Genomic DNA, 27310 nt, shown 5'->3' with positions numbered 1-27310 from the left:
GGCTGGATGAGGCCTGGAGCAACCTGGTCTGGTAGGAGATGCCTCTGTCCATGGCAGGGGGTTGGGACTGGATGATCTTTAAGATCTCTTCCAAGATAAACCAGTCTGGGGTTCCGTGATCTCCTGCTTGGCTGGAGTGACACAGCTCCTGTCACAGAGTCCGTGCTCAGGGGCATTTCTGTGCCACAGCTCCTGAGCAGCCTGGAGTGTGAGGTCCTCTTCCTGGGCTGCACTTGGTGGGAGGCTCTCAGATGGAGCAGCAGGGTTCAGGGCACCACCTCCCCTTGTTGCCCATCTTTCTCCTGGCAGCTCAGGAAGGACCCCATGGTCTCTTTTCCAGCTTTGACTTCTTCTGCAGAGAAATTTTCCAGCACAGCAAACCCTGTGAAGTTCCTGGCCTCGAGATGTAGTTCCCTCCTAACTCCTTGTCTCAAACTCCTCTTGCACCATGCACCCTGCAGGCTGAAGTCCTACTACCCATGGCCCCACTGGGGTCCCACTGTGCATTGTCCCCCCTGTCCCAGCCCTGCTCTGATTCATCCCATTGCCAGTTCTGTGCATTCCCAGCTCACAGCTCTCTTGCCACTCAGCCTGGGCCTTCTCAAGCAGCTCAAGTCACAGCAGCATCTAAATGTTCAGCCTTCAAGTGCAGCTGAAGACAATTCATGGCCAGAAGTGGGGACAAGGAGGTAGGTAGAGCCAGGAGCTTGGAAGGACAAAGCCACAAGTGAGCTGTGTGCTTTGCAGAGACTTCCCAACCAGCACAACACAGGCAGTAGGAGACCGCCCAGGGCTGCCTGCTGCTTCATCACCACACCTCAGAGAGGGTCCATCCAAGCCCAGAAGCTCCATCATGCCCAGCAGATGTCTGCCTTGTTCTTAAAGCCCTCCCAGATGGAGCCTTCAAGAACCTGCTGTTCGATCTGCTCAGGGCTAAAGCTGCTTTGTGCTGCTTGCAGCCAGTGCTGATCCTGATGCCTTGGTCCCGGAGATGTCCTCGTACAGCTGGCTACCACATCTTGTTCTTCTTTAGGCCACACTGCCCTAGGCCATTCCTTCTTTCCACACTTCTTATCCTCTCAGCACCTCCTCTGGACATTCTCAGGTTTGTAGACATCCTCTGAAGTCACCAAGACTGGACAGAGTGGCTTTGTCACAGCGAAGCAGAGCCAGCAGTGTTCCTTGGTGCATCCTGCAAATCACACTCCTGTCCCTACCACCCACGATGCCCATACCACCCACATGATATTCATACCATGCCATATGATGCCCATACCACCCCACAACGTCCTTACTCCCCTGAATGATGTTTACACCACCCCACACAATGTCCATACCACCCCACATGATGCCCATACCATGCCATATAATGTCCATACCACCCACATGATGCCCATACCATGCCACATGATGTCCGTACCACCCACATGCTGTTGGTTGGTTTTGAACAACCAGTGCATGCCCTCAGGCTGTTGTTCCTCCCTCTGTCTGCACAGCTCATTGTTCCCACCAAGCAGACCATCACCTACCAAGGAACCACCATGATGATTTCAACCTTTCTATCTAAGTCCCTTAGCACCTGGGCTGATGATCTGCAGGAGCAAGGGCCTGCCTGGAGCACACAGACATCTGCAGCTGCTCTCCTGCAGCTGTCCCAAAGGAAAATCAGTTCTCAGCACAGACTGCAAGGAGCTCAAAGTGTCCAGGGAAGAGTTGCAGCAATGAGTCAAGGCCCACAGAGTGAGTTTCCACTTGAAGGGCTTCAGAAAGAATCACAGAATCACAGAATGTTAGGGGCTGGAAGAGACCTCGAGAGATCACCCAGTCCCATCCCCCTGCCAGAGCAGAATCACCTAGACCAGCTCACACAGGAATTCACCCAGTCAGGTCTTGAACATCTCCAGAGAGGGAGACTCCACAACCCCCCTGGGCACCCTGCTCCAGTATTCTGTCACCCTCAGAGTGAAATAATTCTTCCTCCTGTTTCCATGGAACTTCGCCTGCCTCAACTTCCACCATTACCCATTGTGCTGTCATTGGGCACCACTGGGCAGAGCCTGGCTCCATCCTCTTGGCACTCACCCTTTACATACTTATAAACATGAATGAAGTAACCCTCAGGCTTCTCCTCTCCAAGCTGAAGAGCCCCAGCTCCCTCAGTCTCTCCTCATACGGAAGATGTTCCACTCCCTTAATCATTTTTGTGGCTCTGCGCTGGACTCTCTCAAGCAGTTCCCTGAGGTTCTTCTTGAACTGAGGGGCCCAGAACTGGATACAATATTCCAGATGTGGCCTCACCAGGGGAGAGTAGAGGAAGAGGAGAACCTCTCTGACCTACTGACCACAGCCCTTCTAATCCACCCCAGGATGGCCCTGGCCTTTTTGGCCACCAGAGCAACTTGCTGGCTCATGGTCAACCTTCCATCCACTAGGACCCCCAGGTCCTTTTCCCCCTCACTGCTCTCCAGCAGGTCAGTCCCCAACCTATACTGGTACATGGGGTTGTTCTTTCCCAGATGCAAAACTCTACACCTGCCATTGTTGAACTGCATTAAATTTCTCCCTGCTCAACTCTCCAGACTGTCCAAGTCCCACTGAATGGCAGCACAAACCTACAAAGCCTACAAAAAGGGCTGATTTCTAAGGGTCTGAAGGAAAGGAAACCCATAATTGTGTGTAACCCAGTCCAGCAGATGAAGAGAGGAGCCATGGGGTGGGACCACATGAGTACAAACTAGAAGAGCAGCAGCTCAATGGGAGGAGGAATCATCACCAGAGGAACTAAGGAAAAGGCCTAAGAGATTCCTGCCAGTCAAGGTTGTCCATCCTTGGCTGGGCCACCTTGTGTGGATCAGGCTTTTTGCCAGGAAAGGTTGGAGCATATGGAGGTCCCTGCCAGCCTGGTGTTCCATGACCATTCTCAGGAGATGTGCAAGCCCAGCCAGAGTTACAGGGTTGGAAAGCAGAGGCTTCAAAGCCATGGAGATATGGTGCAGAGGGACACGGTTTGGGGGTCACCTGGCAGTGCTAGGTTAATCTTGGACTCCATGATCTTAAAGGTCTCTTATAACGTAAACGATTCTATGGTTCTGCAAGACAGGAGCCTCCTCCTGAGGTTCGGTGTGATTGCAAAGGTCTCACAGTGTCACCCAGCCTGTGTCTGACCACCTCTGTCTGTGCGCTGCTGCCCTAGCAAACTGGTCCCAGAGGAGGCTGAGCTGGATCAGCCTGAGGGGTGGTTTTTATGGTGGGAAAAGGGGAAGGAGAGAGCGATGAGCAGGAAGCATCTCCTACACCTCACTGCCTGAGCCAAGAGAAAAGTGCAATCAGCATTTCCAGAGGGGAGCTGACTGCGCCGAGCCCTGCGCTGCCGACGGCTCCGCTTCCTGCCCTGGCTTCTTCCATCCTCCTCTGCTGGAATCTCTCCGTCCACGTCTCTGCAGAGGGTGACCTCACTTGGCAGCGGCACCGCGCGCTGACTCCAGCCCACCGCTCCTAGGTGCCTCTCCGAGAGCTCAGGCCTGGACTTCCTCCCTGGGAGCAAACAAGTCTCCTTCTGTTCCCCTGGAATCAGCTGGGAGGAAGCGATGGGGAGGTGGTTTCCGAACGCATGGATGGGGGCTGCAGACTGGGCTGGGGGTGGGGAGCAGGAGCTGCTGGGGAGCCCAGGTCACTCCCTGCGAGGTGGACAAGGGCCTCTGGCCAGCACGGTCACAGACAGACACCAGCTGACAGCCCAGGGCTGTGCGAGCAGAGCACTGTGAGCAGCTCCCGCCCAGAGAAGATGGCCGAGCTCTGGAGGAGATTTCTAAATATAGAGAGGGGACTATTTCAGAGTGGAAAATGCTTGTTCAGGAAGGAAAGGCTCTGAGATCAGCAGGCAAGGCTCACCCACACGCTTTGGACTCTTCTGCCCAGCAGCAGGGAACTGGGAGGCATTCGCAGGGCTGAGGTGACCGTCCAGGAATCGCCCACCTATGGCCGAGGTCTCCAGGAGCTGGGGTCCAGCTCTGCTCTGGAGGAAGGGTTGGTGGCTGCTCAGGAAGCAGGAGGTGCAGATAGCCTGACCTACTTGTTGCCTTCGACAGATGAGGCTCATCCCCCTCAGCCGATGCCCACCGGGACACAACGGGGCGCCCCACGCCCCACCTAGCTCCTGCTCAGGCCAGCAGCCAAACGGGCACGGTGTAGCCCTGGCCCAGGAGTGGCCCGGGGTGCTGCAGGCCTGGCTGATGTGGGCTGTGCTGAGCCTGGCAGGGGCACGGCAGCTGCAGCTCCCAGCCCGGAGGAGGTGACACCGACCCTACCCCTCCGCTGCCCCTCCGCTGCCCCTTCGCTGCCCCTCCGCTGCCCTCCCCAAGGGAGGCAGCGTGCTGTGTCTGACAGCTCCACCTAGCGGGGCTCTGGGAACTGCAGGGGGGCACCGCGCCGTGTCCGACAGCTCCACCCAGCGGGGCTCCGGGAACTGCAGGCTCTCACCCGCTGTGTGGTACCCCGGGCGCAGACCAGCCTGGGCCAAGCTGCCCCTGTTCAAAGCATCCCCAAACCACCAGCGACCTGCATTCGAAGCTGCCGTGACGCACACAACTTTGCAAGGTGCTACCATGAGGTGCCGTCAAACGCTCCAACCCAAGGCACAACCCCCAAACACCCTACAGGTTAAAAATGGACATTAAATAGACAGGCTGGGACTAACCCATAGATCTGCCTCCTGGGAATAGCTCCAGGGATGGGCATGCAATTACCTCCCTAGGCAGCCTGTTGCAGTTCGTGAGAACCCTTTCAGGGAAGATACTTCTTCTAAAGTTCAATCTAAACCTCCCCCGGAGCAACTTGAGGCCATATCCTCTTGTCCTGTCTCTTGTTCCTTGGGAGAAGAGACCAAGTCCCAGCTGGCTCCAAGCGCCTCTCAGGGAGCTGTAGAGAGCCAGGTCTCCCCTCAGCCTCCTTTGCTCCAGGTTCAACAATCCCAGGTCCCTCAGCTTCTCCTCACAAGTTCTCCAGACCTTCTTCTCCAGATCATCCATCAGCTTCTTTGTCCTTCTCCAGGTCTGTTCCAGCCCCTCAATGTCCTTCTTGGAGTGAGAAGCCCAAAACTGAACCTAGTACTCAAGGTGAGTGTCCAGTGCCCAGTCCAGGGGGACAATCCATGTACTGCTGGCCACACCATTGCTGATCCAGACCAGGATGCTGGTGGCCTTCTTGGCTACCTGGGCACACACTGTTTCCTGTTCAGACAGCTGTCAGCCAACACCTCCAGGTCTTTCTCTACTGGGCAGCTTTCCAGCCACTCTTTCCCAAGCCAGAACTGTTCTTTCTTCCCTGGACACTGTAAGATGTTTGAGACCAGCCTGAAGTCTCCAGCACTCTTCTAGCTGGGCATGACCACTGCTCCAGTTGATGCTGATAGAGGACTCACCAAATGCCTTCACTGGCTCTTTGCCTCAGTGTTTAGTGCTAATGCTTGGGCTCTCCTCTGAACTGGAGTACCACAGCTGTGGGAGCAACCACAACTGTGGTGGCAGCTTTTCCTCTGTGGACACTGAAATTCTCAGGGACCAGCAGGATCAGCTGAATGTTCACGAGGCCACGTGGGGCCTGGTGGTATTCAACCCAGAGGATGTTATGGCAGGACCCCTCTCAATCACCTCTCAGAGACCTGGAGAGCCTGGGGAGGTGCCTGCTGACTGGAAGCTGGCCAGCCTCATCCTGGTTTACAAGGGCTGGAGGGAGGACCCAGGAAATCACTGACTGGGGAGTTTGATCTCAGCACCATGGAGAAGATCTTGCTGGGTGCTCCTGAAAGGCATTTAAATGACAGCACAACCGGCAGGCACAGTCAGCACAGGCCTGCCAAGGGAAAGTCCTGCTGAGGTGCCCACATCTCCTTCTAGGACAGGGTCACCTGCCCTGTGGTTGAAGGGAGGGTGGGGGATGCTGTGTTTCTGGATGTTTCACAGCATCCCTCTGGACAAGCTGTCCAGCCATAGGCTGTGCAGGCTCTGTGGTTGTGAGGAAACAGCTGCACAGCAGAGCTGAAAGGGCTGTGGTGAATGAGGTTACCTCTGACTGTGCCTGGCTACCAGCAGTGCTCCTCAGGGCTCATGCTGGGGCCAGACTCTTTCCATGCTTTCAGCCAGGGGCTGGAGGCAGGATGTGAAAGCACCATGAGTGAGTCTGCTGATGACACCAAACTGGGAGGTGCTATTGACTCTCCTCAGGGTCAAGGGGCCTTGCAGAGGGATCTAGGTAGATCAGGACATTGGGCAATCACTCAGGGCATGGAATTTAACAAAAACAAAAGCTGGATTTGTTACAGAGGGCACTCCAGGAGCAGCAGCAGAAGGCAAGGTGGTGTTAGGTCACAAGGTGACCTGGTGAGCCAGCAGGAAGGGAACCACACTGCAGGAAGGGAAGAGGGAGGCAACTCCTGTAGCAAGGATGCAGGATTGTGGTTTAGACTTACACTGGGAAAGCAAAACCGAGGCAGGGAAAGGACTCAACAAAGGTAACAGGAAGCATATCAATATGTGCAGGGCAGTGTCAGAAGGATGGAGCTAGGCTCTGCTCAAGAACGTCCAAGGACAGGACACAGGGCACTGGATGCAAGCTGGAGCAGAGGAGGTTCCATGGGAACATCAGGAGAAACATTTTCACTGTGAGGGTGCTGGAGCCCTGAAGCAGGCTGCCCAGAGAGGTTGTGGAGTCTCCTTCTCTGACAGGGAGGTCTGAAGAGACCCCAGCATTAGGCAGAATGAAGCAGGGAGGCAAAGCTCCTAGGACACCAGCACACCTCTGGTGGCACCCAAGCAGTCAGACACACACACACCTGATGGAGCCACCACCCCCTCCCACAGCAGGCACTCAGCCCCTCCATGAGCTGGCTGAGGGCTGGAGCTGTTTGGTACCCAGTGGTTGAAGAGAAGGTGCCACAGGCAGCAGTGCCCTGGCAGCTCCCCAGGTCCTTTGTTCCAAGATCTCTGCAAAACAAGACCAGAAGCAACCTAAGCCCCACCTCAGCAGCCTTTGTCCTCCCATCTCCCCCCTGGTTCCTCTTGCCCTCCTTTGCTGACCTGCAAACCTCAGTCCATCGTAACGCGGTGCTGGTGTCACCCCTGGGCCACTGCTTCAGCCACAGCTGACCTCAGTTCCCCTTCCCTACAGGGGGTTCTACAAGGCCATAAACCCAACCACTGCTCTTATCTTCTAGAACTTCTCACAACTGCTTCCTGCACTTCCTCATTTTTGTGACCAGACACAGGGTCATTGTTTCTTCTCCCACTTCCAGCATCACTGCCATCAGTATCTGAGGATATCTCCTCAACTTCCTTTCCTCTTTTGAAGGTCACTCCAAACAATGAGACCATCAGTGTCTGCCTTGATGGTGACAGGTCACTTTTGTTGGAGATGTTTATGTTCTTAACAACCAGCAGGAAGCTGGTTCCTGTGAGTGTGTCCAGAATCAGGCTGGACAGGACTTTAAGGAACTTGACCTAGTGAAGCTGTCCCTGCACACCACATGGGGCTGGACTAGATAGCAGATCTCTAAAGGTCTCCTCCAACCCAAACCCTCCTGTGATTCTGTGGTTGGATCTCATTCTGGTCACCCCAGCCCCGTACTTTGTGAAGTATTCATGCTTTACACTCAGGAATTCCATGAACATCCAAGAGCCACAAGCTCTGCTGATTGTCTCTGGGGCCTCTCTGGGGTGTCCCATCCCTGTGAGATGGCCAGGATCTGAGACTTACTCCATACGTTCTCCTGGTCCATTTCTCACCATGTTGTCCCAGACTGGCAGGTGGCTCCAGCCCATCACTCCTGCAGTGACTGGGAGCAACAGGATAGTGCCACAAATGTAGGAACTGACTATTTTGGGCCCTAGAACCTTAGATCCATAACCTTCTGATCATCCCCAGAACTGTTCCTCAGGTGGGAACTGAGACAGAGCCCATGCTGCACCTGAGAGCCTCCAGCATCACCGAGGTGGTTAAGAGAGCAGAACAGGTAAAGGGAGAGAGGATCATGGAATGGTTTGGGTTGGAGAAAACTTCTGAGATCATGTCCAGGCATCCTCTAATTCTTCCAGGGCTGGTGCCAAACCATGTCCCTCAGCACCACATCCCTGCCTCTTTGAAACCCCTACAGCGATGGGGATTCAACCACCTCCCTGGGCAGCCTGTGCCAGTGGTTGAGAACCCTTGCAGTGAAGATGTTTCTTCTGATGTCCAACCCTGGTGCAACCTGAAGCCATTTCCTCTCATCCTATCCCTTGTCACCAGGGAGAAGAGGCTGTCCCCCCTTGCTCCAGCCTCCCTTCAGATGCAGTAGATCCTATTGAGGAGACTTGATAGGGTGCTTGGTTGCATAGTTTAGTTGATTAGGTGGTGCTGGATGATAGGTTGGACACAATGATCTTGAAGGTCTCTTCCAACCTGGTTTATTCTATTCTACCAAAAGCTCAGACTTTGTGCTGCAGTCACAGTATCACTAAGGTTGGAAGAGACCTCAAAGATCATTGAGTCCCCCAAATTTCTCCATTCCAACTTGCCATGGTGTGCTGGGGGCACCCTTCTGTGGAACAAGGTCCTGCTCTGCTCTCTTCTCTCCCTCATGGCGTGGGGGTCCCAGCGGCAGCCTGGCCATGCTTCCCCCTCTGCAGCCCTCCCTGCTGCTCCTCTGGGGGGCTCTGACACCAGCACTGAGGTGACTCAGGCAGGGCCATACCTGCCCTGCCTGCTGCCAGCACTTCGCCCTCTGCCAGCACCCCAGCTCCTGCAGCAGATGCTTCTCGTTAGTGCCCCCTCCCCGGCTGGATGGGGGCGGTGGGGCCCTGACGCCTGCGCTGGGTTTGGGCGAGAGGAGCCTTCCTTGTGAGCTCTGGATGCCAGCAGAGCACCGAGCAGAGACCAGGCAGGGGAAGGCTGCCCATGGCGGGAGGCATCTGCTCCCCTGTCAGGCTGGGAGGGTGTCCAAGGCAGAGAGAAGCACCAGCTCCATGATGTGATCAAACACCTTCTGTGTGCCACCAGCAGAAGGTGCTGAGCTTGCCCTGGACTGGCCAGCACAGGGCCAGAGGTGACATCTGTGTGCTTGTCCTCTGGGAGCCAGGCAGAGGAACAACCTTGGGCTGAGGCCCCCTGTGAGCCAAGAACAAATAGGAATGAAGGCCACTGATGTGGGCACCATGAAACCTGGGGAGGTGCTCCTGTCTACCACAGCAGCCAGGCTGCAAAATGTCTCCAGGCTGCAAAACGTCTCCAGGTTCTCAAACATTCTCCAGGCTCCCAAGTGTCCTCCAGGATGCAAAACGTCCTCCAGACCAAGGCCATGGACACCAAACCCGCTTGTGAAGCACCTGCTGCTAACCCAGAGCCTGAGAACGTGGCAGGTGACCACAGAATCTTCTACTTGTGCCGGCAGGGACTGGACAGCACCCCCCATAGGGTTCAGCACCCCTTGGAGGAGCCCAGCTTTCCCCACCGTGCTCAGTGCCCCACAGCCCTCTTTTTCCTCAGCACCCTGTGAAGAGCTCAGCACCCTCCACAGAGCTCCACACTCCGGCAGGGAGATGGGCACCGTGCCCGGGCACCTCGCTCCTGCCCCTGCTCCCTGCGCAGATGCTGCCCGTTGCCCTGGCGTTGCCCTGGGTACGGGACAGCGCTGGCGGGTCCGCCGGGCGCTGATGGGAGCGCGGCGGCCGTGCCGGAGTCCCCGGGACCAGTGCGCCAGGGACGGCCGGGCCGGGAGTCCGGGGCCGGGGTCCCCCGCGGGGGTAGGCAGGCCGGGGCAGCGGTCGGCGTCGGGACCGGGACGCGGAGACAGGTGGCGCCGGCCCGCCAGGGGGCGCTCTCCACAGGCAGCTCCACGCCGGGCGCCTCGCGGCACGTTACCGCGCGCTTCGCGTCACTGCCTGCGCCCCGCGCGCCGCTCACGCCGCCGCCGCCTCAGGATGGGTCGCGGCCGCCCCGGGGCCCCGCGCCCTGCCGCCGTGAGTGATCCCCGGTGCCGCCGTCCCTCCCCGCGGGGGGTCCGGTCCGGATGGCGGGGCCTGGCCCGGCTTCGGGGGGCTGGGACGGGATCGGGGCTGGGGCCGGGTGGCGCCGGCGGGAGCTGCCCTCCTCTCGGAGCCCTCTCGGCGCTGTCCGTCCCTGGGCACTCCTCGGCCCGCGGAGGGGGTCGGCCTCACCGCCGGCGTCACGGCCTTGTTCCGGCAGGTTCAGTGCACCGGCGGCAGCAGCGCCGTCAGCAAGTGCTCGGCGGCGGCGCGGGGCTACATCCAGGACCGGTTCCTGCCGTTCCTGGTAGGTCGACAGCGGCGGCGAGCCCCTCTAGTCCACCGGTGAGGAGCGAGCGGGGTCCTTCGGCTTCCCTGGCCGCCGAGCCCCGGCGGCTGTGCCGGCAGGGGGCGCCCGGGACGCGAGGCTCTCGCAGCCACCTCCCCTCCGTCTGCAGAGGCGTCCCGGTGGTTCCCCGGCCCCCTCCGCTTGTCGCGTTGAGGCACAGCCATAGGAAAGCACAGCGGGTGACTGAGTGGCAGCTGCAGGGCACAGCTTCGGGAACCTGACCCTTCCAGGCTGATTTCAGGGGATTTTAGGTTCAGGTGGAAAACTTTGGCCTGAGCGAAACGTCGCTGCCTCCCTCCCCCGGGCTGCTGAGAGCTGCTCTAGGTGAAACTGGAAACACAACAGCTGGCAGCGTCGGCACCCAGCAGCTTTCTGACCGACTGTCAGGACCATTATGCCTCCAGGAAGGTGTTTGGTGGCCCAGGGAAGCTGTTTTCTAACTCGGTGTCCCTGGAGCCTGGCAGACACGGGGGAATGTTGCAGCGTGCAGAGGGTTCAGTGGGGGGTCCCTGGCAGGTCAGCAGTGCAGGGCAGGGCAACTCGAACGGCCAGAGAGGTTTGTCAGGGGAAAGGGAATGTTCAGGCAGCAGCTCCCAGGTCAGGTGTTGTTCCTCTGGTCAGGAAGCTGAGCCTGCATGGACTTCCCCATGGCACTGGCACACCAAAGGAAAAGGAAATTCCTGGGGAGAGTGGTGCACTGCTGTGGTCAGCACTGTCACTGTGAGCTTGGGGACAGGCTGGAGCATCCAGGGAAGGCTTTGGTCCTGTGAGGCACAGGGCTGTTGTGTGCCACATGCTGCTAAGGGGGTGACGGGGACTGGTGAGTGCAATGGGAACACCAACTGAAAGAGAATGCCAAGGGAAAAGGGGCACCAGGCCTCTTGCTAGGAGTTAGACCTTGTTCCATTCATTCAAAGAGCAGAGAATGAAATTCCTCCCTTGGCTTTGCTCCTCTGCCCTTTCCTCTTCCCTGTACTCCCTACTGTTCTTTTCACAGGGTCACAGAATAAAAGCTGGGAAGGACCACAAGGGTCATCTGGTCCAACTGTTTTGTTATGCCCAGGGCCCCTTGGCAGGAAGGGAGCTGGTTCCATGTTGTGCAGCACCTGGTTTGGGGCAGGAACTCAATGCTGGCCATCCATGTTATGTCCCCTGCCTGGCCTGAGCTTCAGCCAATATCAGGGGGTATTTGTTGTGCAGAAGGGAGTGGGCCCAGCTGGGCTGCAACATGCCTGTGGTCAAGCCCCCTGCTGAGGGCAGGAGCTCTGCTTGCCAGCAAGCTCTAGGTGTGACTGAGCCAGCAGACAGCTCCCAGTGCAGGGCTGTCTGTGGGCTCACTGGGCAGGAGCTGGGAGCCAGCTTTCTGGGCTGGAGGATGCTGGAGCTGCAGAGGTGGGCTCCTGGAGGGGCTGACAGCTGGATTTTCCCCCCAGAGGTTATTACATCCGTGCCCGTGCTGTGGATCACTGCATCCAGGACTTCCTGCAGAGGACCCGTGGCCACCCGAGGACCCAGGTGTGTGTCTTTGGCTCTGCTGGCAGCTGCCACCCTGTGTCTGAGGTGTCTTGGGCACCTTGGCACTGCTGTGGTCTATTGGTGACCTGCTGTCACCCTTTGCCAGAAGGTCACAGAGGATCTGGCTGGTGCTGCTGTGACTCTCCCTGTGTCACTTGGACAGACATATCTGGAGGGGGCAACGTCCATGCAGATTTCCTGCTTTTTTGCAGGGTGTTGCCTGATTTTGTCACTGAAAATGCTATCATGGAGAGTTGTTCACCCCCAGATGCTCAGGGTGCTGCTGGAGCTGGGAGTGACTTTCTCTGATGCTTTCCCTGCAGATCCTGTCCCTCGGTGCTGGCTTTGACTCCCTGTACTTCCGTCTGAAGGACCTGGGCCTGCTGCCCCACACCGTGGTGTATGAGGTGGACTTCCCCAGCGTGGTGTCCCAAAAAGCTGCTCTGATCAGAGGAGTGCAGGAGCTGGTGGAGCTGGTGGGAGATGCTGGAGGAGAGCCAGGTATGGGGCTTGGGGAAGCCTCTGTAGACCCCAAATGTTCAGGAGCAGCAAGCAGCTCCAACCAGAGACAGCTGAGGTGTGGTGGAAAAGGAGCTGCGAAGTTGTGCAGTTTCTGAGGAACTCTTGAACAGATGAGAGATTGCTGAGCACTGTGAGACGTGAGAAAGCCTGGCTGCCAGTGGGGTGGGTCACACCAAGCTTAGGGCCTCTCTGGTACAGCTTTTGGTGGTGCCCAGTGCCAGGACAAGGAACAGCAGGCACAAGCTGCAACACAGGAGATTCCACCTCAACATGGGGAGACTTCCTTGGGGTGGGGGTGCTGGAGGCCTGGAGGCTGCCCAGAGAGGTTGTGGTGTCTGCTCTTGAGACTTTCAAAGCCCACCTGGATGTGTTGCTGTGTGACCTGCCGTGGCTGATCCTGCTCTGGCAGGGGAGCTGCATGCAGTGGTCTCCAGAGGTCCCTTCCAACCCCACCGTTCTGTGGTTCTCGTGTTTCTGGTGCACTGTGTCAGGAACTGCCAAGAACCCAGCACAGAACTGCAGCACACCTGGTGAGAGGTCATGGGGTGGCCTTCAACACTTCTGTGGACAGGGCAGCCAGAACCTCTCTGGACAACCTGTTCTCGTGTCTCCCCATCCTCATGGTGAAGAGCTTCTTCCTCTCACCGGATCAAGATCTCCCCTGTGGCAGTGGGAAGCCACTGCCCCTTGTCCTGGCCTTTGTCAGTGATGGAGGTGATGGGCGCAGCCTCTGGAGCTGGCAGTCGCGTGGGTACCTTTGGTTTCGCTGTCGCAGCAGCACTGTGGTGAGGTGGCACCATCTCTGTCTGCCAGGGGTCATGCCCTTCTCTGCAGGGGATTACAAACTGCTGGGAGCAGATCTGTCACAGCTGCCCGAACTGGAGAGAGCCCTGGAGCAAGCAGGGGTGGACAGGGAGGTCCCCACCCTCTTCATCGCAGAGGTGGTGCTCGCCTACATGGCGAGCAGCAGGTCAGTGGGGCTGTTCTGGGGGGGTGACTGCAGCCTTTGTGTGCCACCTGGGGCTGGCACAGCTGCTGTCTGATCACTGAAGCCTGAGGGTTTCTGTGCCAGGCCCAAACAGTTCCTTGCATGGTAATGGTGGTGGGTAAGTGGCCTTTAGGGACACCCTGCAAGGGAGGGGAAAGAGAAGACCTTCTGACAGGTGAAGCTGAGCCCTTTGAGCTGCTCAGCCCTCAGCTCTGCTTGGGTCAGGAGATCTTCCCCATCCCATCCCATCCCATCCCATCCCATCCCATCCCATCCCATCCCATCCCATCCCATCCCATCCCATCCCATCCCAGGCATTCCCTGTCCCAGGTGCTCCCCATCCCAGCACAGGAGTCTCCTCTGTCTGCTGCCTCTGTCAGGAGGCCCTCACAGTGTGCTGGGCATGCTGCAGGAGGATGGAGTCCACTTGCCCTGTGCCAGGAGCTCCCTCAGAGCTCCCTCCTGTCCCGGCACCCATAGCCCCCTGCTGGTGCCCACAGCCTCCTCCCGGTGCCCGCAGCCCCCTCCTGGTGCTCACAGCCCCCTGCTGGTGCCCACAGCCTCCTCCCGGTGCCCGCAGGTCGGACGCACTGCTGCGCTGGGCTGCTGAGCGCTTTCCCTGCGCCGGGTTCTTGCTGTACGAGCAGCTGGGCCCCCAGGACCCCTTTGGCCGCGTCATGCAGCAGCACTTTGCCCGCCGGGGCTCTGCCCTGCGCTCCCTGGCACAGTACCCGGACTGCGAGGCGCAGCGCAGCCGCTTCCTGGCACGGGTGGGTACCTGACCTCCTGGACACGTGGGGAGCCTGGGGGCTGGGGACATGGTGACTTGGGACAAGGTTGTGACAAGGGCTGGGATGAGGGGAGATGGCCTCAAGGTGTCTCAGGGAGGTTTGGGTTGGATGTCAGAAGCAACTTCTCTGCTGGAAGGGTTCTCGAAGCCTGAGCCAGGCTGCCTGGGGCAGTGCTGGAGTCCCCATCCCAGGAGGGGTTCTCAGGAGGCAGAGATGTGGAGCTGAGAGCCATGGGTTAGCCCCAGCCTTGGCAGGGTTTGAGAATGGTTGGACTGGAGGATCTTGGAGTCTTTTACAACCCAAACCATTCCATGAGGCTGTGACTGAAGTGTTCAGAGGTCACCAGCTGTGTAGATGAGCAGGCATTGGAAGGTCCTGCCAGCCAGCTTGCAGCCTGCCTGCTGGTGTGGGACTCAGGCAAGATGGGCTCCTCTGACAGGTTTGATGCCATAAATCAAGTTCTGAAGAGATCACCAACTGTGTAGATGAGCAGGTCCTGCCAGCCAACTTGCAGCCTACCTACTGCTGTGGGATTAGGGCAAGATGGGCTCCTCAGGGAGGTTTGATGCCATAAATCAAGTCAAATCAAGTCCTGAAGAGGTTTACAGGTGAAAGACCTGCCCTTCCCAGCTGGACAGTGTGAGAGGCTCCTGCAGTGTCTGAGTCAGGCTGTGTGCTGGTGGCACCAAGTCCTTGTCCTTCCAGAGGTGACTCTGAGGTCTTTGTGCTGCAGGGCTGGAGCGAGTGCAGTGCCATGGACATGAACCAGTTCTTCACCTGCTGCACCCCAGAGCACGAGCAGCAGAGGGTGCAGGCTCTGGAGCCCTTTGATGAGTATGAGGTAAGCCTTGGAGCACTGCTGGCCTGGCTGTGGTGGGACAATGAAAGTGGTGAAACCCTGGAATGGGTTGTCCAGGGAGGTGGTCGAGGCCCCGTCCCTGGAGGTGTTTAAGCCCAGGCTGGATGAGGCTCTGGCCAGCCTGATCTAGTGTGGGGTGTCCCTGCCCATGGCAGGGGGGTTGGAACTAGATGATCCTTGTGGTCCCTTCCAACCTTGAATGATACTGTGATACTATGATACTATGATACAAAGGGTCTGCAGTCTCCTGTGGCCACAGCTGTGTCCCAGAGCTGCTGAGCTGTGGGAGTTTGTGGAGGGATCTGAGTCTGAGTTAATGCAGAGCCCAGGGGAAGCTCCCTGTGGACCTGGGGCAAGCAGTGTTAGAAGACTTGGGTGTTGTAGAAGCTTCTTGTTCCTTCAGTGAAGTCTCAGGGAGGAAGCCTCAGCATCACAAACATGCTGGTGGCATCAGGGGTGTTGCACATCTCTGCTGGGTCTGCAGGGGCAGTTCCTTGAGTGGGACCCAGTGAGGATTGTTGGATGCCCTGGTGTGAGGCTCCTGGCTGCAGACAGTGGCAGCAGCCTGGGGGAAGCAGATGCAGGTGTCCTGCTCACTCAGTGTCCCTGGGCTGTGGCTGTTGGTTGGGGCAGGCTACCAGCTGCAAATGTCTTTTGGTCTGACTTTACTATATTCCTAAGTGGACAACTGGAATGTGGCTGTGGCTCTGCTCTTGGTTGTTGTTGTGTCAGCTGCTGGCACAGTTTGTGCCTAGCTGAAGTCTAGGAGAGAACTGAAAGATCCCAAGCAACTCGAGGCAGATGTCCTGTAGGACTCTTACTAGAAGCTTCCCTCTCAGTCCTGTGGCCTCTGTTGTTTGGCACTGGTGAGGCCATAGCTGGAATCCTGGGGTCAGGACTGAGCCCTCCTTGCCAGAAGGACATTGAGGGCTGGAGCAGGGCCAGAGAAAGGCAATGAAGCTGGGCAAGGGTCTGGGGAAGGAGGAGAAGGGTCTGGAGAAGCTGTGAGGAGCAGCTGAGGGAGCTGGGGGAGTTGGGGCTGCAGGAAAGGAGGCTGCGGGGAGACCTTGTGGCTCTCTGCAGCTCCCTAAGAGCAGCTCGGAGCCAGGTGGGGCTTGGTCTCTTCTCCCCAGTATCAGGAGAGAAGGCCTGGAATTGTGCTGGGCAGGCTTGGGGTGGACATGAGCAATTTCTGTCCTGCAAGAGTGGTCAGGGGTTGGAACAGGCTGCCTAGGGAGGTGGAGTCCTCATCCCTCGAGGTATTCAAGAAACCTGTGGCCATGGCACTTGGGGACATGGTTTGATGGCTATGGTGGTGTCAGGTTGAAGGTTGGAGTCGATGGTCTTGGTGGGCTCTGCCAACCCAAACACTTCTGTGACTCTCTAGAAATCACAGAAATGTTCAGGTTGGACAAGACCCTCAGGATCACCAAGTCCAACCCAGAACCCTACTCCACAAGGTTCACACCTAAACCATAGCCCCAAGCATCACATCTGAGCAGCATTTAATCACATCCAGGGTTGGTGACTCAACCACCTCCCTGGGCAGCACATTCCAATCCCTGACCACTCTTGCTGTCCAGTCTAAATCCACCCAGTCACAGCTTGAGGCCATTTCCTCTTATTCTATCACTAATGACCTGTGAAAAGAGACCAGCACCAACCTCTCTACAATGTCCTTTCAGGTAGCTGTAGATAGCAATGAGGTCTCCCTTCAGCCTCCTCTTTTCCAAACTAACCATTCCCAGCTCCTTTAGTCACTTTTCATGAGATTTATTCTCTAGCCTCTGGAGAGGCTTCCTTGCCCTCCACTGCTCTGGCTCCAGCACCTCCACATTTCTCCTGTATTGAGGTGCCCAAAACTGGACACAACACTCAAGGTGTGGCCTCACCAGAGCTGAGTACCAGGGGACAATTACCTCCCTACTCCTGGACACAGCATTTCTGATCCCAGCCAGGAGGCCATTTGCTTTCTTGGCCACCTGGGCACACTGCTCACTCATATTCAGCTGCTTGTCCATTAGCACCCCCAGGTCCCTTTCTGCCAGGCAGCTTTCCAGCCACACTGCCCCAAGCCTGGAGCCTTGCTTGGGGTTGTTGTGCCCCAAGGGCAGGACCTGGCACTTGGCCTCACTGAAGCTCATCCTGTTAATGTTGGCCAGGGACCCAACCTCTGCAGAGCCTCCCTACCCTCATGCAGATCAACTCTGCCACCTCACTTGGTGTCCTCTGCGAGCTTACTGGTGACACTCTCTGTGTCTTCATCAAGGCCATCAATAAAGATGTTAAGCAGAAGTGGTCCCAACGCTGAGCCCTGAGGAGCACCACTTGTGACTGGCCACCAGCTGGATTTAACCCCACTGACCCCATCACTCCTTGGGCCCTTTCACCCAGCCAGTGCTGTACCCAGCAGAGCACTGCTCAGCCAAGCCACGAGCACATTTTGTCCACAAGAATTCTGTGGGAAGGGGTGTCAAAGGCTTTTGGCAAAATCAGCCTGCAGCAGGAGCAGGTTGAGGTGCTGGTGTTGATCTTGCCAGTGTGCAAGAGCTGCTTTGCCTCCTGAAGGCAAAGACCCAGGCCCACTGGAGCACTTGTGGAGCACTTGATCCAGCTGGATAGGACATGGTGCTGAGGGTGGTGGATCTCTGAAAGGCTTTGCCTGACAGTAGCAGTGGATGCTGCCACTGCCAGTGTCTGTATTCCCTCTTGGATCTCACATTCCAAAAGGTGCTGGGTGATGGTGCTGATACTGTGGCTTCTTGTGACTTTGAGGCTCCTGTTGCTGCTGTGGAGCTGGCTGAACACCTCCCACCCTGCGGGGTGGATGTTCCAACCTCCCCAATGTCCATAAAGCCAGGGTGGGTCCTGGCCTCCTCTTGCTTCTGCTTCTGCCCAGAGTGATTCCCAGGCAAGACTGGAGAACGTATTGGTGGCTGTCAGCCCACAGCTGGGACAGGAGCACTCTGCACTGGGTTAGGAACTGGCTGGAGGGCTGGGCCCAGAGAGTGGTGGTGAATGGTGCCACTGCCAGCTGGCAGCCAGGCACTAGTGGTGTGCCCCAGGGATCAGTGCTGGGCCCCATCCTGTTCAATATCTTTATTGATGATCTGGATGAGGGGATTGAGTCCATCATCAGTAAGTTTGCAGATGACAGCAAGCTGGGGGCAGGAGTTGAGCTGTTAGAGGGTAGGAGAGCTCTGCAGAGGCATCTTGCCAGGCTGGGCAGATGGGCAGAGTCCAAGGGCATGAGACTGAACACATCCAAGTGCCAGGTGCTGCACATTGGCCACAACAACCCCAGGCAGTGCTACAGGCTGGGGTCAGAGTGGCTGAGAGCAGCCAGGCAGAGAGGGACCTGGGGGTACTGGTTGAGAGTAGGTTGAACATGAGCCAGCAGTGTGCCCAGGTGGCCAAGAAAGCCAATGGCATCCTGGCCTGGATCAGGAACAGTGTGGCCAGCAGGAGCAGGGAGGTCATCCTGCCCTGTACTCAGCACTGGTTAGGCCACACCTTGAGTCCTGTGTCCAGTTCTGGGCTCCTCAGTTCAGGAAAGATGTTGAGATGCTGGGAAGTGTCCAGAGAAGGTCTGCTGCATGGTTCTGTGGCTGCTTTGCTCACCCTGGATGCTCACTCTGACAGCTTGGGGCAGACTGTTTGGTTTTGTTCTTTCCTTGCTACAGGAGTGGCACTTGAAGTGTTCTCATTACTTTGTCCTGGCTGCTTCCAAGGGGATGGAACCTCCCTGGACCCCGTTGGTGCCCAGCAGGACAGGTACCTCATGCTCTTTTATCTCTGGCAGGCTTCTTTCACAGGCTCCAGGGGACAGCAGCACCCTGGAAGGAGCAGAGGGGATGCTGCCACCTGAGCAGTTTCTCCATTCTTCTCACCATGGTTCTGCTGCCTGTAGTGAGGTCAGGGCCAGCCACATCCTGAGCCACCTTCCAGTGATAGAACCTTCCAGTCTGAGCAGTTCTTCCTTTTCTTGGTACATGGGGCCCTTCCAGTGCATGGCTGCAGGGCCCCTCTGCCCTGCTCCCCCTGTTTTGGGGTCCTACAGCCTCTCCACTTCCTTCCAGACGTGGCTCCAGGGGGAGTCTGTCCTTCCAGTTCCCAGAGGTGTCTCTTTGTCCCTTGCTGCACCATCAGGTGCAGTCCAGTAGAGCTCTCTGCCACAAGATGTCCTCTGCTTTGCTCTCCCTGTGGGTGGAACTGCAGGTGCAGCATCTCTGAAGTGCTTTGACATCTCAGCTGCTCTGTTCAGAGGGGCAGGAGTGGTGCAGCTGGGGAACAGCCAGGACTGGGGTGGTGCTTCCATGATAAAGAGTTGGCAGCAGCTCAGACCATTCCTGCTTCTTGCTGCTCACTTCCCTTTGCAGGGTGGGAGGCAAAAGGTGGTTTCTAAACCATTTTCCACCACTGGTCCTGCTCACCAGTCAGCACCACAAGCTCTGTCTGCAGGTGGAGGTTGAGAGCTGTATTCCAGGGAGCAGGGGAGGCAGCTGGGCAGGGGTAAGGCAGGATGGCATTGCTGGCAGGGCCATGGAACCTGTTGTGGTGTGTCCCAAGCAGAACAGTGAAATGGAAGCCTAGAGAGTGTGTGGGGTTAAATCTGCCCTGTGGGTGTCCCTGGTCCTTAAAGTACAACCTCAAAGGCTCCTCAAGACATGAGGTCTGTCCTTCAGTTAAGGGCCAGCAAGTGGGGAAGCAGCTCAGACTGGGAGCCACCTGGCTTGAGAGCAGCACTGTGGAGAGGGATGTGGGGGTCTTGGTGGACAGAAGGCTCAGTATCAGTGAACAGTGAGCTGTGGTGGCAAAGAAAGCCACCAGGATGCTGAGTTGCATCAATCAGGCTGGCAGCAGCAAGGATAAAGATGTCATTGTCCCACTCTGCTGAGCACTGGGCAGGCTGCACCTTGAGCACTGTGCTCAGGTTGGGTCCTTGCTGTACAGGAGCGATGGGGACAGGCTGGAGAGGACCAAGAGAAGGGCCAGGAGAGTGATCAGAGGATTGGCAGAGCTGTCATATGGGGGAAGGCTGAGGGAGCTGGGTTTGTTCAGCCTGGAGAAGGCTCAGGGGAGGCCTCCTCACTGTGGCTCTCACAAGGGAGACTCCCTCTGTACAGAGTCCCAAGGGATACAGAGACAAGGGGCAGTGGGGACAAGTTGCTACTGGAGAGATTCTGATAGGATGCCAGAAAAAAAATCTTTCTGTTTAGAACCATCAGAGACTGGAATCAACTGTCCAGGGAGGTGGAAGGTTCCCCTACATTAGGCAGTGCCAAGGCCCAGCTGGGCAGGTACTGGGCCAGCTCATGTCAACTCTGTTCTTACCCTGAAAGCTTGGACTGGATGATCCTTGAGCTCCCTTCCAAGGTTTCCCCTCAGCCTCCTCTGCTGCAGCCTCAACCCCCCCAGGGCCCTCAGCTGCTCCTCACAACTTCTCCAGACCCTCCTTCACCTTCTCCAGACCCCTCCCCAGCTTCCTTGCCCTGCTCTGGCCCTGCCCCAGCCTTCAGTGCCCTCCTGGCACTGAGGTGCCAGTGCAGAGCAGCTGCAGTTCTGTGTCAGGAGCTGGCTCCATGTGAAGGGATGTGGTGTTTGGTGAGGTCACTAGGCAGCTGGAGATGCTTTCTCCCAGCAGGACCTTAGGAAGGGCCAGGGACCATCTCTCATGCTCAGAACTTCATCTCAGTGCTTTGCTGAAGGCAGCATCAAAGTGCAGCCAGGAGCCTTGCAGTGCAGCTCCCTGTGTGCCCCTTTCCTGCTGCACTTTGCTGTTCACACTGCCCAGGGCAGTGGCAGTGGTTGCTGTCCTGCTGCAGCAGGTCAGGATGCTGTCACCTCCTGGCCAGCTCTGCCTCCCCCCCCAGGAGAGCATCTGGGCTGTGTTGGGAGCCGAGGAGCAGTGGGGGGCAGCTGAAGCTGGCACAGAGACAGCCTGGTTCAGGAGCACTGTGGGCTCTCTCTGCTGCCAGCTGCCCCCAGGTTCTCAGCAGAAGCTGCTCAGCCCTGCTGGGTCTCGCTGGGGCTCAGCCTTGGTTCCTGCTTGCCCAGCTCTCAGCTGCTCCTTGCCTTGCAGCTCCTGGTGGCCGTGGTCCCGCCCTGGCTGGCAGCGTCCCTGCGGCCTGTGCCGCAAGCTGCCCCGTGCCCGGCCTGAGGCGCTTCGGGCACCGCTCTGTGCTGCTGCAGCCCGGCACGGTGCTGACCACGGGGGGCTTCGGGCAGGAGGAGGGGCAGCACCGCCGTGCCAGGAACTGCCAGCTGCTGCTGAGGCGTGCAGGGCGCTGGGCTGCGGGGAGCCTGAGGATGCAGAGCGGCAGATGGGGTGAGTCCTGCTGCTGGGCGGCTGTCAGCTGTGTCTGGGGAGAGCTGATGGCAGAGCAGCCAGAGAGCTGAAGGTCCTGAGAGCTGGGTCCTGCACTGGGGTCACAACAGCCCCATGGAGGCTGCAGGCTGGGCAATGGCTGCAAACGGCCCATTGGGAAAGGCCCTGGGGGGTTGGTGGCAGCAGCTGGAGAGGAGCCAGGGGGTGCCCAGGTGGGCAAGGAGGGCAGCAGCAGCCTGGGCTGGAGCAGCAATGGTGTGGGCAGCAGGAGCAGGGCAGGGATTGTGCCCCTGGGCTGGGCACTGGGGAGCCCACAGCTGCAAGCCTGGGGGCAGGGTTGGGCCCTCCCTGCCAGAAGGACCTTGAGGGCTGGGGCAGGGCCAGAGCAGGGCAAGGAAGCTGGGGAGGGGTCTGGAGAAGGAGGAGAAGGCTTTGGAGAAGTGAGGAGCAGCTGAGAGCCCTGGGGGGGTTGAGGCTGCAGCAGAGGAGGCTGAGTGGAGACCTTGTGGCTCTCTGCAGCTCCCTGAGAGCAGCTTGCAGCCAGCTGGGGCTCAAGGGCTGCTCCTGAGGGCTGGGCCAAGAGGAGATGGCCTCAGGTTGTGGCAGGGGAGGTTGAGCTTGGCCCTGAGGAGCAATTGGTGCCCCTTGAGGGTTGTCCAGGCCTGTGGCAGGCTGCTCAGGGCAGTGGTGGAGTCCCCAGTCCTGGAGGGGTTTTCCAGCCCGGGAGTTGTGGTGCTGAGGGCCATGGGGGGGTGGTGCTTGGGCAGTGCTAGGTTCATGGTTGGACTCCATGGTCTCAAGGGTCTCTCCCAACCCAAGCCATTCCCTGAGCTCCCATGGCAGGGAGGTGATGTGGGCTGTGGTGCTTGGTCTCTGCAGACGGGCGGCTGTACCACACCATCAGCTGTGTCTCCAAGGGTCTGGCCCTGGTGGTGGGAGGCCGAACGTCCCCATCCAGTGCCAGCCTGGGAATGCTGTGGCTGAAATTCCCTGAGAGCTGCAGTGCCTGGGACCCAGCTGACATCAGGGTGGAGCTGGTGAGCCCGAAGCCTGCTGTGGAGGCAGCTGCTCTGCGCTGGAGGCACAGCGCAACCCAAGTGACCTTCCAAGGTGAGAGGGCTGGAAGTGGGTATGGCAGCAGGAGTGGGGAGGTGTCCACACCCCAGAGCAGATGGCACAGCCCTGCCCAGGCAGTGGGGCCTGAGAGGCAAATGGTTGTGAGGAGCCTTGGTGCTCCTGCAGTGCAGGCCAGGTTCTTGGAGACAGGGGCACCCTCCTGCTGACAGGGCACAGTGAGGCCAGCACACGGCCCTGGCATCTCCCAGAGTACTTTGCACCTTTTGGGGGCTTTATGGGGCTTCTTCAGGTTAGCTCCTACACACCTAAATTGTCTTCATCTCCCTTTTGTGTGGCCAAATGCAGCTGCTCCTTGTCTGTTTCCTTGGGATACAAGGACGTGCTGCTGCCTGCTTGGGCTCCTGCAGTTCTGCTGACACTTGATCCTAACCAGCCTTGCTGGTCTAGTTCTCACTACTGGGAGAGGTTCAGCCTCTGCCCTGCCTAAATTCTCCTTCTTCAAGCCCACATCCTCTCCTTGGCTTTGGGGTTGGTGGTTGATCTCCTTTCAGACCTTAGATATTCAGAACCTACAGAATGTAGGTGGGTGGGTGATGGGGGTGTCCTGAATGGCCACAGGAGGGAAGGGCAGGGCAGCTCAGGGAAGACGTTTCATCTGCCATGTGCCTTGGCCTCCTGGCTGCAGGAGTCTGTGCTGTGGCTGAAACAGCTCCCTGCATGGACTGCTGGGGCCTCAAAGTGCTCCTCAGGCTGCAGGTGGCAAGCAGTGCATGGAACTTCTGTCTGGCTACCTTCATGTCTGTCCTGGCTCAGCTTCTGGGCAAACAGGACTTGTTCTTGTGACAGGCTGGACCCTGACGTCCCTGTCCCTGCAGGTCAGCAGTACCTGTTCCTGTTCGGTGGCCGCTCTGCCACACAGCCTGTGCTGGGGGACTGGCACTTCCTGCACACCCAGGAGCTGTCCTGCTCCATGGTAAGAGCTGCCCTGCATCTGTCCCTGTGTGTCACCCCGCTCTGTGTCACCCTATGGCACTTCCTGCACACCCAGGAGCTGTCCTGCTCCGTGGTAAGAGCTGCCCTGCATCTGTCCCTGCTCTGTGTCACCCCGCTCTGTGTCACCCTGTGGCGCTTCCTGCACACCCAGGAGCTGTCCTGCTCCGTGGTAAGAGCTGCCCTGCATCTGTCCCTGTGTGTCACCCCGCTCTTTGTCACCCTGCTCTGTGTCACCCTGCTCTGTGTCACCCTGTGGCGCTTCCTGCACACCCAGGAGCTGTCCTGCTCCATGGTAAGAGCTGCCCTGCATCTGTCCCTGTGTGTCACCCTGCTCTGTGTCACCCTGTGGCACTTCCTGCACACCCAGGAGCTGTCCTGCTCCGTGGTAAGAGCTGCCCTGCATCTGTCCCTGTGGCTCTCAGACTTGTGTCTTGAACAGGAGGCAGCCTACAAGGGAGCAGAGAAAGTTCCCTCTAGGAGCTGTCCAGACATGCCACCCTCTAGAGCCTGAGGGCCCAGCAAATGCTGGAGATGGTGGAAATGGAGACATTCCTACTTGGCCATCCCTAGAGGAACATGCGCAGGATGCTGTTCCCCTCCAGCAGCTGCTCCTGTGCTGTGGCAGGGAAGAGCAGCAGGAGGAGGTGGTTGGAGTCTGGAGATGAAGAGGGGCAGTGTGGTCAGCTCCAGCTGTTGCGTTGTGTCTCCCCAGATCCCCGTGGAGGGTCCAGCCCCGGAAGGTCGCCACTCCCACAGTGCCTGCAGCTGGAAGGGAGGGGTGCTGGTCGCAGGGGGCCTGGGGGCAGCCGAGCAGCCCCTGGGCTCCCTTTGCTTCCTGGAGCAGCTGGAAGGTGGCTTTGGGTGGCAGGTGCTGGAGACCAGGCCTCCTCTGGTGCCACGGTGAGCGGAGGGCGCCGGGCAGGGTGTGGGCTGCCCCTGCCTGGCGCTGATGGGGTCTTTCCTGGGGCTCCCAGGTACTCGCACACGGCCCACGTGCACCGGGGGCGGCTGCTGCTGGTGGGGGGGGTCTGGCTGTGCCCGTCCCCAGCGCCGGGCGTCACCGTCGTGGACTTGGCGACGGGGCTGAGCCTGGACTACGCCATTGGCACGGTGAGTGCGGGCACTGCCCCTCGGGGTGGGCAGCCGGCAGCGTGGCCACCTGGGGGCTGCTGCTGTAAAGGCTGTCAGAGAGGGGCTTCCCAGGCTGTCAGAGTCTTAGGATGGCTTTGAGTTGGGAGGCACCTTAAAGATATCCAGTTCAACCCCTGCCGTGAGCAGGGACACCTCCACTGGCCCAGGCTGCTCAAGGCCTCATCCAGCCTGGCCTTGAACAGCTCCAGGGATGAGCTGTCCACAGCTTCTTTGGGCAACCTGTTCCAGTGTCCCACCGCCTTCACAGCAAAGAATTTCTTCCTGGTGTCCTGCCTAAATCTCCCCTGCTTCAGTTTAAATCCATTGTCCCTTGTCCTCTCTCCATAGGCCCTTGTCAAACAGCCCTCCCCAGCTCTTCTGTAGCCCCCTTCAGGTACTGGAAGGCTGCTCTAAGGTCTCCCTGCAGCCTTCTCCAGGCTGAACACCACAACCCTCTCTGCCTGTCCCTGCAGGGGAGGTGCTTCAGCCTCTGAGCATCTTCTTGGCCACTAGACCCACTCCATGAGTTGCATGTCTTTGTGCTGGGGACACCAAAGCTCCAGGTGGGGTCTCAGCAGCAGAGTAGAGGGGGAGAATCCCCTCCCTTGACCTCCCAGATGTGTCTTGGACTGTATGAAGTCTGTGCTCCAGGCTGTCCCTTTGTGGTGGGGGCATGAGCATGCATTGCTGCTTCTGGAACAAGAACTAGGAGACATCAAAAGAAAGTGGCAGGCATCATGTTCTGAAGAGTGCTTCCTGTGGGAGCTCTGGAACTCCTTGCCAGGGACAGGAATGCCAGAGGTCAGCTTGGATTCAGACAGTGACTGGCTGTGTTCTGGAAGGAGAAACACCATGGCTGGGGAGTACAGAGACATTGTCCCCCATTAAAAGTGGCTGGGGTGCTGGGCAGGGGGGGTTGGAGCACACTGGAGGAGGAGATTGGTTGCTCATCCTGTGCTCCCTGCCTGGCTTTGCCCACATTTGGGGAGGTACAGTGGATGAAGTGGTCCTAGATGAGGCCCAGTGTGGCTGATCTGTGAGATGGAAGGCACCATGTGCCATGTGACTCCACAGCACTGGGGAGGAGCAGATGCTGCAGTCCTGTGTGTTGATCTCTCCCTTTCCAGGAGCACCTGGAGTGGCCACTGATGCTGCACAACCACAGCAGTGTCCTTCTGCCAGAAGAGGAGGAGCTGCTGCTCATTGGTGGCGGTGGGAACTGCTTCTCCTTCGGGACACACCTGAACGCAGAGCCTGTCTGCTTGAGCCTCAGGCACATCCTCCCCAGCCACTGACTGGGACCAGCTGGGGCTGAGCCAGGCTGCCACGCTGCAGTGGGACATCACTGCTGGTCCACACATGGTCAGATGTCTCCACCAAGGTTTTGTGTCCAGGACCAGGAGGGGCAGTTGGGACAATTTCCCCCCTCCTCTGCCTGGTTTTGTACTGCTCTTGGTGCTGCTGTCAGGAGTGTCCCAGCAGCAGCTCCCTGGTGGGGTCAATGGGCTGAAGAGGGAACAAGAGGAGCAGTGCTCCAGAATGACATGTGGCAGGTGCTGGCCTGGAGGTGCAGCCAGTGGAGCTGCTCAGCCAAGTGGCTGAGTGGAAGGAGGTGCCTCAGAGGTGCAGCACTGCTGTCCCCAGCAAGAGTTCTGCTCTGTGAAAAGCCAATCCACATGCAGTCCAGACTTGTCTGTCCCACACAAATGGGTGGTAGGTGTCTGCCACCACCAGCACACCCACCACAGCCAGGCCCGTGGTCAGTCACCATTCCCTGTCCATCCCAATAGGTCATGGAATCACAGAAGGGCTTGGCTTGGAAGTGACCCCAAAGCTCATCCAGTTCCAACCCCCTGCCATGGGTGGGGACACCTCCCACTAGCCTGTGTTGCTCCAAGCCTTATCCAGCCTGGTCTTGAACACTGCCAGGCTTGGAGCCTCCACTGGGCAACCTGTTCTGGTGTCTCACCACCCTCCCTCCAGCTTCTTCCAGTCTGAAGCCATCACCCCTGCTCCTGTCACTCCAGTCACAGGAACTTCCACCTCAACCTGAGGAGACTTCTTTGGTGTGAGGGTGCTGGAGCCCCAGACCAGGCTGCCCAGAGAGGTTGTGGAATCTTCTCCAGAGAGATTCCAAACCCACCTGGATGCGTTCCTGTGTGACCTGTGCATGGTGATCCTGTTTAGCAGGGGGCTGGACTCAATGTTCTCTGGAGGGCCCTTCCAACTCCACCATTCTGTGCTTCTATCTGCACACTGTCCAACACTGACAGCAGTTTGGGAGGCTCCCTCATTAGCTCCTTTTTCCCTTGGTGTTGTGTTGGCCTCATGGTTGCCCAGGGTCACTCTGGGGGGTGGTCCTCTTTGGGCCAGAAGCTGCATGGTCCACTATGTCCAAGTCATCAACAGCAGGAGGATCAACACCAGGCATTGCTTTTTGTCACAGCCTGCTCCAGGATGGGCATCTTCCATGCTGCCTCCAGCACATCCCAACCACACTCCTTGGTGAATTATAACTCTTCTGACATCAGCACCTGAACAAGGTTGTGCCCAGTCCAGATGTGAGGAGCTCACGCTCCTGTGGGCCTTGTTGCTCAGACCCTGCCAGCTCTCCCCTTCCTTGTCTCCTGGGAGGTCATTCCATGCCAGTGAGAGGGGAGCTGGGGACAGTATGTGAAGTCATGACTGGGCTTCATCACTTCCACTGGAGCTCAGGGAGGTCCCAGGGTGAGGAGACTCTGCTGGGATACAGCATTTGAACA

The 27310-nt window shown here is 58.1% G+C and overlaps 1 protein-coding gene across 2 annotated transcripts; it reads left to right on the top strand.

Moving 5' to 3' along the window:
- The first annotated feature begins 9930 nt into the window (after positions 1-9930).
- LCMT2 (leucine carboxyl methyltransferase 2) lies at positions 9931-26219 on the top strand. Of its 2 annotated transcripts, none has more exons than XM_068170160.1 (14): positions 9931-9989; positions 10216-10340; positions 11778-11859; positions 12183-12360; positions 13195-13351; positions 13950-14139; positions 14894-15001; positions 18703-18793; positions 21102-21347; positions 22227-22457; positions 23300-23397; positions 24130-24317; positions 24392-24527; positions 25676-26219. In XM_068170160.1, the coding sequence occupies exons 1-14, from the start codon at positions 9951-9953 to the stop codon at positions 25841-25843; spliced, it is 2037 nt and encodes a 678-aa protein (XP_068026261.1). In that variant the 5' UTR covers positions 9931-9950; the 3' UTR covers positions 25844-26219. The 2 variants fall into 2 exon arrangements, with proteins under 2 accessions (XP_068026261.1, XP_068026260.1); XM_068170159.1 differs by having other exon boundaries at positions 23300-23709.
- The last annotated feature ends 1091 nt before the right edge of the window (positions 26220-27310 follow it).

This window comes from Melanerpes formicivorus, unplaced genomic scaffold (assembly GCF_026170545.1).
Source record: "Melanerpes formicivorus ecotype bairdi unplaced genomic scaffold, bMelFor1.0.p_v2 SCAF_290, whole genome shotgun sequence".
NCBI lineage: Eukaryota > Metazoa > Chordata > Aves > Piciformes > Picidae > Melanerpes > Melanerpes formicivorus.
Note: the sequence above shows the minus strand (reverse complement) of the source record. Positions and strands in the feature narration are given on the sequence as shown.